This window comes from Aedes aegypti, chromosome 2 (genome assembly GCF_002204515.2).
Source record: "Aedes aegypti strain LVP_AGWG chromosome 2, AaegL5.0 Primary Assembly, whole genome shotgun sequence".
Classification (NCBI taxonomy): Eukaryota; Metazoa; Arthropoda; class Insecta; order Diptera; family Culicidae; genus Aedes; species Aedes aegypti.
The window spans coordinates 125,953,850-125,964,805 of NC_035108.1; the positions used below are offsets into that span (position 1 = coordinate 125,953,850).

The window sequence follows — 10,956 nt, forward strand, 5'->3', positions numbered from 1 at the left end:
CAATTTATCATTCCTTCCCATTCTTCAGCATTAAATAAATTAGATTAATAAATTAGATAAATTCGACAAGAAATTTATGGTAAATTCATGTAGTATAATCAGTTATTTTTGATATAATTCTTGAGGAATTTTTGCGGCAAATCCTACTTCTTTCTGGCGTTACGTCCCCACTGGGACAGAGCCTGCATCTCAGCTTAGTGTTCTAATGAGCACTTCCACAGTTATTAACTGAGAGCTTACTAAGCCAATGACCATTTTTGCGTGTGTATATCGTGTGGCAGGTACGAAGATACTCTATGCCCTGGGAAGTCGAGAAAATTTCCAACCCGGAAAGATCCTCGACCGGTGGGATTCGAACCCACGACCCTCAGCTTGGTCTTGCTGAATAGCTGCGCGTTTACCGCTACGGCTATCTGGGCCCCGGCAAATCCTAATGTAACTCATTTCTGTTGGCTCCAGGAATGTCTGCAGTAATTTTTGCAGGAATCCATCTACAATCTTCTCATAAAGTCCTATAGATATTCGTGGAGGAAGGTCCTAATTAATTCTTTAAAATATTTCTGTATTGTTTTCTTTAAAGTTTTCTTCAGCAATTCTTACAGTCTTCTTCCAGAATTTGTTAAACAAAATGCTAATAGAACTTCTTCGTCCATAATTTTCAAGATTTTTTTAGAAGCTCCTACGCTAAGTCTTCCAGTATTTTTTTACAAAGGTTCCTTGAAAACCTTCCTCCATGATTCTCCCAGGACACCACCAGTGATTTCTTCGTTCGATTTCTTAAAAAATCATTTTAGAGATTTCTTAAGCAAATCACGCTTCTACGAAAACACCTATAATGAAACCCCCAAATCCACAAAAAGGCCTACAGAGATTTTTAAAAACTTTCCTAAGCGGTACCACAAGGTATTTGAATACTTTGGAGTACTTACCAGGATTCTTTGAAAGATCTCCAAAGATCTTTTTCTTTATAATGTTTTGTAAGACCCTGCAAAATTCATGGAGAAGTAGCTGTACCATGCAGCAGGGATCCCTGAATGCATCACTTCCGGAGCAACTACTTGAGTAATTAGTGGTAGAATGACTAGAGTGAAGTTATTTTTGGATGGATCTCTGAAAGAATGTCTGGAGGAATTTCTAAGGGATGCGCTGTGATCTGTGATCACAGATATCTGTAGGCAAGACCAGGACAAAATCTGTGTAATTACAGATAAATCTGTGTAAGTGGCATCACTGCCAATGGCCAACACATCGGTTACACATAGCATGAGTGCGACTTACACAGAATTTTCACTCAGCCAGCGAGTCTTGCATTGATTGCCTCATTCTTCTTCTTCTTCTTTCTGGCGTTACGTCCCAACTGGGACAAAGCCTGCTTCTCAGTTTAGTGTTCTTATGAGCATTTCCACAGTTATTAACTGAGTGCTTTCTTTGCCGATTGACCATTTTTTGCATGTGTATATCGTGTGGCAGGTACGAAGATACTCTATGCCCTGGGAATCGAGAAAATTTCCTTTACGAAAAGATCCTCGACCAGCGGGATTCGAACCCACAACCCTCAGCATGGTCATGCTGAATAGCTGCGCGTTTACCGCTACGGCTATCTGGGCCCCCTTGATTGCCTCATTATGTGTAGTTTTAAAACATGCGCTGCGTTGAGCAGGCTTAGCGTGTAGCCCACAACACGGAGAGAGTTGGAGAGCGTCATCACCAACATCGATCGACGCCGAATGCCGAATGAACGGCCGTCTGCGGTACCCGTAAGCGACCCTCCGAGAGTTGATCGAACCGTGAGTACAAAATCATGCATGATAGAAATTAAGTCCATGCCCATGGCCCAGTTTTGACCCGCTATTGTAGCCTATGAGTAGGTAGCGCGGTATAAGAACAATTCACGTGGCTACCCTTAGTTCCCGTGCTTCTGGCGGTAGGCCAAAAAAATCCCCCGCCATGAATTGAATTATTTTTGCCACATCCGAGCCCCATACCGATTTTCAGTCAAATTCAAGAGGATTTTCATCTGCATTGAAATCATCTGTTTACAAATCACACCGAATGAATATCATTCAGTCTTGAAATGATTTCTATCCTTCTAAAAGATGTGTAAAATTGAATGATTATCATACACCAATATAAACAATCCCTCTTACATATTATTTATAATTTAAAAGAATTCAAATTGTGCGAAATAAGTGCAGTTTATTGATGAGTTCACTCATAAATGTATTTAGTTTATTGTCAAGTCAAGCATTATAACAAGGAAATCTCAATTTGTCTGCAATACGATTGCCTGAAGCGAACATCGGCCGACTGCTGTACTCCACATCAAAATCCTTGGCTTTACTTTTGCTGGCTCTACGTCCTTCAAGACATGACCTGCGCCACAATGTTACGCCAACTAACTCGATCCATGGCTGCTAACCTCCAATTCCTCGATTGCCCCACATTTCCAAGATCCTGCTTCACTTGGTCAAATCACCTAGCTCGTTGCGCTCCCCTTCGTCTTGTACCGGCCGGATTTGAGTAGTACACCATTTTTGCGGGATTGTTGTCCGGCATTCTCACAACATGTCCCGCCCATCATACCCTTCCAGCTTTGGCGACTTTCGTGATACTGGGTTCACCGTAGAGTTGCGCAAGCTCGTGGTTCATTCTTCTCCTCCATACGCCGTTCTCACATACTCCGCCGAAGATCGTCCTAAGCACACGTCGTTCAAAAACTCCTAGCGCTTGCAGGTCCTCTTCGAGCATTGTCCACGTCTCATGCCCGTAGAGGACTACCGGTCTTATTAGCGTCTTGTACATGGTACACTTAGTACGGAAGTGAAGTTTACCAGACCGCAAGGTCTTGTGTAGTCCATAGTAAGCACGTCTTCCGGCAATGATACGTCTTCGGATTTCTCTGCTGCAGTTGTTATCCGACGTTATCAATGATCCGAGGTAGACAAATTCGTCCACCACCTCGAACTCATCCCCGTCGATCGTCACGCGTCTGCCTATGCGAGCTCTATCGCGCTCGGTTCCTCCAGCCAGCAGATATTTCGTCTTCGACGTATACCTTCAAATCAACCCGATCTGCTTCACGTTTCAGCTTGGTATACTGTTCAGCAACCACCTGGAACGTTCTTCCGACAATGTCCACGTCGTCAGCGAAACAAATGAACTGGCTGGATTTATTGAAGATCGTGCCCCGCATGTTGTAGCATAACTCCTTCTAGCGCAATATTGAACAGGAGGCAGGAAAGACCATCGCCTTGTCGAAGTCCTTTGCGTGTTTCAAACGGGTCCGATAATGCACCCGATATCTTCACACAGCACTGTACACTATCCATCGTTGCTTTGATCAGTCTAGTCAGTTTCCCGGGAAAACCATTCTCGTCTATAATCTTCCATAGCGCTTCGCGGTCGATGGTATCATAGGCCGCTTTGAAATCGATGAATAGGTGGTGCGTAGGGACTTGATATTCGCGACACTTTTGGAGGATCTGCCGCAACATAAAGATTTGGTCTGTCGTCGATCGCCCGTCCACAAAACTGGCTTGATAACTTCCCACAAATCTGCTTGCCAGTGGCGATAGACGGCGGAAGATGATCTGGGAAAGCACTTTATAGGCTGCATTAAGAATGGTGATCGCTCGATAGTTCTCACATTCTAACTTGTCACTCTTTTTGTATATTGGGTATATTATTCCCTTCTTCCACTCCTCCGGTAGCTGTTCTGTATCCCAGATCCTGGCTATCAATCGGTGCAGACAAGTGGCCAACCTGTCCGGGCCCATTTTAATAAGTTCCGCTCCAATACCATCCTTTCCAGCTGCTTTGTTGTTCTTAAGCTGTTTGATAGCATCCTTAACTTCACCTATTGTGGGAGTTGGCACGTCTCCCTCATCCGCCGTACTGACGAAGCCATTCCTCCTGCTGTCTTGATCTTCCTCCTCTGCGCCGTTTAGGTGTTCATCGTAGTGCTGCTTCCACCTTTCAATCACCTCACGTTCGTCCGTCAAGATACCTCCATCCTTATCCCGGCACATTTCGGCTCGCGGCACAAAGCCTTTGCGGGATGCATTTAGTTTCTTGTAGAACTTTCGTGTTTCTTGAGAACGATACAGCTGCTCCATCTCTTCGCACTCCAACTCTTCCAGGCGGCGCTTTTTATCCCGGAATAGATGGGTTTGCTGTCTTCACTTCTGTTTGTATCGTTCCACGTTTTGACGGGTGCCTTGCTGCAGCATCATTGCCCGCGCTGCATTCTTCTCGCCCAAAACCGTCTGACACTCCTCGTCGAACCAACCGTTCCGTTGATTTGCTTCCACGAACCCAATGGCACCTTCCGCTGCGTTGTTTATGGCTGCTTCTCCAGCAGTTCTCAAGAGGGGCTTCGGTGAGCTCTCCCTCTTCCGGCTACGCTGCTTCAAGGCTTTGCGCGTAATCAGTTGCGACTTCGGGTAGCTTGAGTCGTTCCAGATTGTACCGTGGCGGGCGTCGGTACCGAGTGTTGTTCACAACGGAGAGTCGTTGGCGCACTTTAACCGTCACTAGGTAGTGGTCCGAATCGATGTTTGCGCCGCGATAGGTTCTGACGTCGATAATGTCCGAGAAGTGTCTTCCATCAATCAAAACGTGGTCGATTTGCGATTCAGTTTGTTGGGGTGATCTCCAGGTGTACCGATACGGGAGGCTGTGCTGGAAGTAGGTACTACGTATGGCCATGTTTTTGGAGGCGGCAAAATCAATCAGTCTAAGGTCGTTTTCGTTCGTAAGCTGGTGAGCGCTGAACTTCCCTATAATCGGTCTAAATTCCTCCTCCTGGCCAACCTGAGCGTTGAGATCTCCGATAACGATTTTGACATCATGGCTTGGGCAGCCGTCGTATTCACGTTCTAGCTGCGCGTGAGGGCTGTGCACGTTGATTATGCTGATATTGAAGAAACGGCCTTTGATCCTTAACTTGCACATTCTGTTGTCGATTGGCCACCACCCAATCACGCGCCTCTGCATTTCGCCCATCACGATAAAAGCTGTGCCCAGTTCATGTCTGTTGCCGCAGCTCTGGTAGATGGTATAACCATCCCTATGCGTATGTACCGTCGACCCTTTCCAGCAAACCTCCTGCAGCGCTACGATGTCGAACTTGCGGACCCTCAATAATTCGGAAAGAATGCGGGTACTTCCCAGGAAATTGAGAGACTTACAGTTCCATTATCCGAATTTCCAATCGTTAGTCCGTTTTCGATGCCTGGGTCTATGCCGATTGTTCCGGTCCGAATTTACATTGTATGCTTCCTGCACCAACTCCCTGTCTCGCCGGAGGATCATCGTGCACAGCACTGTTTAGAGTCCCACGCTGGCACTAGGACGATGATCAGCCGCTCCTAACATGGAGAACAGACGCTGTTTTGAGCCGCCCCTAACATGGAGAACAGACGCTCTGATAAGCAACACCCTCATCCTTGGATATGGAACCTTCAAAACAATAAACATCTGCTACGAGTAAAAATGGGTTGTTCCATCACAAGTGCAATTACCTGTATTGTAAAATCCAAGGTAAAAACCACAAAGAAATGCTTACCCAAGAAACATTTGCCTATGTTATAACCATTTATTAAGCAATTTTCATCAACTACATACTGAATAGTTGCTTTCTTATATTAGTCTGCAGCTGCTACGCACACATTGTTCAAGCAAATCTGGAGAAATTATTAGGCTATTTATCATTTAGTGATTGCTAGCATATATCGTAATGATGTTTATTCAGGTTTCACTTAAGTCGAATTAGGACTGCGGATAATTTTTAAACTCATTTAATCGATGAAATATAAGTAATAAATTACTTTCTTAGACTCATGTTCAACTAAAGCCTCTTGAAGAAAAGCAGCATTATCGTTGTATAATAATGCTTTAAAGTCTTTTGAAATTGTGTATTCCTGTCATGGAAGCTATATATTTTTGAATGTTATAGAGGCTTCTTCGGGTATACAACAACATCAAATCAAGTTTTCCCAACAAACAACCGCTCATTTAACAAACACTATTATGGTAGTTTTATTCAGCAGCATGTTTAACAACATTTTTATTATTATCATTGGAAGTCTTTGTTCAGGCGTTGTTCACACACATTTGGAGAAATTATAAAGCGTGTCGTTTTATATCGACTTTATTTACAACTTTTGAATCGCTTCATAAACATTTAGTTAAGATTTTATTCAACTGGCACAAAAATAATTGAAAACAAATAAATAACTAAAATTCTTTTTACATTGCACTTCAAATGCAGAGTTATACACTACTACACTTTAAATATGCAGTGTATACACTTATAACGAAATTACAACCACTTTAACAAATTACTTGGATACTGGATTCGAACTCGACACCTTCCTATCGTCAGCGGTATGCCTTGCCATCTACGCCATCCTTGAATTGATATTGTAACCGTTCGGTGTCGAATATAAACCTCTTGTAGCTGAATATTGATCATGCTTGAGCTTCTATTCAACAATATCTAATCAACACGTGCTATGCTGATCAACAACTGAACAAGCGTATTTTTTAGCTGTTGTTCAGTGCTGATGCAAGCTGAGTTCAGTCGGCTATTTATAGCACACAGTGAGACATTTTTTGTAAATTCTGATCAAAAATAAAGTTTATTCATACAAAGTAAAATAAATCTGAAATGATTTAGAAAATTTCATAAAAATATTTAATTTGTTTAAGACTTTAATATAATTATCGCATAATTTATGATCTCTCCTCAAAAGCCATTGGTAATCGAATATAATTATAATATAATCAAATTCATTATTTTATAGATTCAGTTTTTAATTAGTTGACTATTTTAATGATTTCTCTATTTTTATTTACAGTATTGAACAACATATTTGCAACCTTTTCTATTTTCTTTACAAAATTGTAAACATTGGTAAGCTAGATCTCAGTTACTTTTGGACCGATTTGAATGAAGTTTTCACAGCTCATTAGAAATAACATGAATTTTACCATAGATATTTTTTCTAATCACAAGTTCCAAAGTAATAACGATCTGACTAAAGTGAATTTTTCGACAGAAGATTCAAAACTTTTTATCTGAATATGTATATGGCCTACGCATTAATTGTTAAAATCTAAAACTTTGCTGAGGATTCCATGAAGCTATTACTTCAATTGTATTAGCTATGCCAATTATTAGGATTTGTCAAAACAAATCACTTTAGTCAATCCGCTTTTGAATTTGTGATTGGAAAAATCTCTTAAAAATATATGTGTGAAAATATAAGTTATGTCTGAAGACCTGTAAAAATTTCATTCAAATTGGTCTATAAATAACTCAGACCTAACCTTCATTTTGTATGTAAAATCAAACAAGTTGCAAATGTTTTGTCCAATACTGTGATTATTATGCATTTAACAAATAGTCCTCTTGTAAATATATTTAAATCATTTACACGTCAAATGTTTTTTTTAATGATCCTATATTTCAGGAGATAAACTGAAAATATTATCTTAACAATTATTTAGTAAATGTTAAGAAAACATCAGTTATAATAGTATCGATTTATTTTTTATATTAGCTAGGTGAACATTAGTATAAATTAAGAACTCAATGCGATTTTTGATATTTTGTCCATTTTTCGAAAATTTGGCCATGGTGTGACCTCTTTTGAAATGCTTATTTATTGCTGAACGATGTATTTTTTAGTCGTTAATTTGACCTCTTATGAATCAACTGTTCGAATGATATATGTATGTTGAATTAAGATATAATAAAATACTTATTCAGCTCTTGATCATGTTCGTGTTAGGCATCTGGAAACCGCTGAAGTGCAAAGCAACTGAAACATTAGTTCGGCTCCTGAAATTATGTTTATACAAATACATTTGTTTGGTGGAATATAGGCTCTTTAATAAAAAGAAAAATTGCTTGTTCAGCTTATTAGTAAAACAATTTTGACAGGTTGAAAGAGAATTGTTGAAAACGTTTAATAAGTGTTGATTCTACTATTATTCATTATAATTAAAAATGCTGAACATTGACTTGAATTTGGATTTAAAGAGCATCTTATCAGCTCCTTGTACGGCGATTTTTTATTCAGCTGTTGTTACCATTATTCAACACATCAAACTGCATAATTATTCGATCACACCATTGATTGAGAACTGAACAAAAGTTTATTGCTGCAGTGAAGAAGTTTATTAAACATGTTATGCACTGGGTGCACTGGACGGAACTTATTTGACGTCCGTGCAACACATAAACCAGTGCTTTTTGTTCGTGCTTGTGTCAGCCATTACATCATCCGCAACTTTCTGTATACTAAAGTGTCGAGAAAATGGAACCACGTAAAGGTAAATAAAGATGGAACTAGAGTTTATAACAATAAAACTTCAATATTTCAATCATTTCTTCCAGATTACTTTGTTGTTGTCCAAACTAAGGAGGCAGGAAAACTTGTTTTAACTGCGGTCCCGTGTCGTTGGATTCGTGATGGGTTTCTGTTTTGGCCCGGTAAAAATGCAAACAGATTGCGTATGGACCTGAACTCAGAACCAGGCAGTGGTTGGAGCAAAATCGCTTGCAGTGTAAAACGGAAGTATATTCCATCCTACGAGGAGGCCGAAATAGAAGCTGCTGAGCTTTCAGGACAAAACACGGAAAGCTCAGATTCGGCGCCACGTAGAAAGAAGCAAAAAAAAGTGAAGAAAGATGGTTTCATCAAACGGTTTGATTATAATCACCTGGTTCCCGGAGGTTTGTGCTTTTATTTTATATTATTTCATTGTTTTACATTTGGAAATTTGCTTTTCAGAAAACCCCACTTCAAACATGCAAACGAACCAAAATAAAAGCACCGGGCCGGAACCTACAAGTGCACCAATGAATTCACAGATTGTTGTCGATTCTCAAGATCTCTCGGATGTAGCTCCTTCTTTGCTCTGTTCTGCCAGCGTGAACCAGGTGGATGAGACATTCTCCACACATCAGACCGTCGATCACTCGGTTTACCTGACAACATTGTCCTTCTCCGTAAATGAACAGCAGACGACAGATGAAATGCAGGCAGTTGCCACGGAGGGCGAATCGGAATACGTATATTTTCAGCAGGTAGAACTAATGGTGTGTTTGAAAATTGTAGGTAATCAAATATTGTTCTTATTACAGCCAACTGTTGATATGGATTCCGTGATCAAAGCAGTTTCCGGAAAAATTGAACAAGAGTGTTCAAAAATGCAAGACGCAATCCTCTCTACCATGAGCACGATGATGGCCTCATTCAAAAGTGACATGGACGTGAAACTGGCAACAGCTTTACGTGCCCAAGCAAAACCGTCCGATGATGATGAGAAATTCACGTTTTCCCCAGTGTCTTCCATCGAGCAAATTCATGAGCTGGAGAAAAATCTCGCAGACGAAGCATACGCTGAGCGTTTCGTAAGTTATTGTAACCGTTTTGTTAGTTCTAGAAACATAAATGGTAGGGGGCAAGCATCAATTTTCGACCTAGCACTAATTTTCGACCCATTCATACGATTTTGTCCTACTTTGTATGAAAATTCGAAAATTGGCACGGATTTCTCGTAGATCGAAAATTAGTGCTTCTCCCTTAGTTGATGATGAATGTTGCCATTCCTGCACAGGGATGATACACACATTATGTCACACTAAGTTTGAACAATCTCGAACACGGTGGTTCACTTTTGTCCCCCACACCCACTTTTGTCACACTTTTTGTATAAGCACTCTGGAAACTTCGTAAAGATTACTGTCCATATTCCACTGTTCCATGACCACCTCCCTCACCCCCTAGGAGCGTGTCATAATGTGTGCATGACCCCACAGGGATGGCAATTCCCAATCCTGTTTCTACATTTTTCCATTCAATTTTCTCCAATACAGATTTCTTACATGAAAAAGCTCGTTGGATATGTTGGAGATAATGGATCATTAAAATAACCAAAACGGCCGCTATGGACAGCATAGATAGCGCCACCGTAGCCTTGTGTGTTTGACAGAACAGCAATGCTGTCACAATGTTAAATCCCATATACAGTGGCGCCTTTGTTTTGATGCGGTGAGCATTGGCAAAAACTACCTTCAATGATCCATTGTAACGGTATGAACATTTCGTACACATTAGTGGACTTCTTTTTCGAACGTAACGTGATGCTGAAATGTTCGTGGAGTGGTGCTAGTCGCAGTTCTATCATCAAACTGGCTATCAAGAATTGCACCAAAATCCTGGACATCTTTTTTTCAATCGTTCGTAGTGTGAATATTACGTTCTCCCGGCAGCTTCTGGCACAATAGACCATTTCCGTCAGACCTTACCCCCATTTTTTATATTTTTCTTCGAAAGGTAATTATTTTTAATGATTATTGACGCTTTCAGATATTTTTTATAAGTACTCCTGATTTTCTCACAAATTTTTGAAAATTGGGAAATTCACCAAATTTTAGGTAAATAACGGCATGCGGCACAGTTGTTTCAACCCTGTGGGTATAGAATGTGGAGATTTTTCCAAAACTTTTATAACAACCCTGCATTGAATGTTTGTAGACAAAAATGTCAAATGCAGCACTCAACAAAACTGACTCGCTCGTTGGTTTGTTGTTTCTCAATCTCATGCTAAACTTGTTCCGCTCAAAAATAAGTACCGGGTGCACAAAATCAGTATCTACTCATGCAGCAAATTTTCTGTGCAAATAGGCTGTATTCGTTTTTTAGCAAGGGCTGGTAAAAAAATGAATGAGTGAATATCGCACATTAAAGGAATTCTCGGATTGTGGAATTCGCTTCTTTTGATTAAGAAAACATGAAAAAAACATTTTAATTTTAAAGTTTTTCTTATTTTTTCCATTCGAATAGACAAGCGGAATCAGATTTCGCATTGGCGATCATCTTTCAGCATTTCGATGGAAAAAATCCTGCAAAATTCCGCATCTTACAAACGGTTAACTCACAA

The 10,956-nt window shown here is 40.4% G+C and overlaps 1 protein-coding gene and 1 long non-coding RNA gene across 2 annotated transcripts; both read left to right on the forward strand.

Moving 5' to 3' along the window:
• Positions 1-7,848: 7,848 nt before the first annotated feature.
• Positions 7,849-10,002, forward strand: LOC110676003. The gene is made up of 5 exons (XM_021842238.1): positions 7,849-8,340; positions 8,405-8,743; positions 8,802-9,097; positions 9,155-9,424; positions 9,890-10,002. Exons 1-5 carry the CDS (start codon positions 8,325-8,327, stop codon positions 9,944-9,946), a joined length of 978 nt encoding a protein of 325 aa, XP_021697930.1. The 5' UTR covers positions 7,849-8,324; the 3' UTR covers positions 9,947-10,002.
• A 23-nt stretch (positions 10,003-10,025) lies between these two features.
• Positions 10,026-10,320, forward strand: LOC110676004. The gene is made up of 2 exons (XR_002499990.1): positions 10,026-10,064; positions 10,131-10,320. It is a non-coding gene; the product is annotated as an uncharacterized LOC110676004 (long non-coding RNA).
• The last annotated feature ends 636 nt before the right edge of the window (positions 10,321-10,956 follow it).

Excerpts from the sequence above, each read along its gene's own strand:
- LOC110676003 (XM_021842238.1), top strand. Across the intron at positions 8,744-8,801 it reads TAATCACCTGGTTCCCGGAG|AAAACCCCACTTCAAACATG; the intron begins GTTTGTGCTTTT and ends TTTGCTTTTCAG. Across the intron at positions 9,425-9,889 it reads AAGCATACGCTGAGCGTTTC|ATTTCTTACATGAAAAAGCT; the intron begins GTAAGTTATTGT and ends TCTCCAATACAG.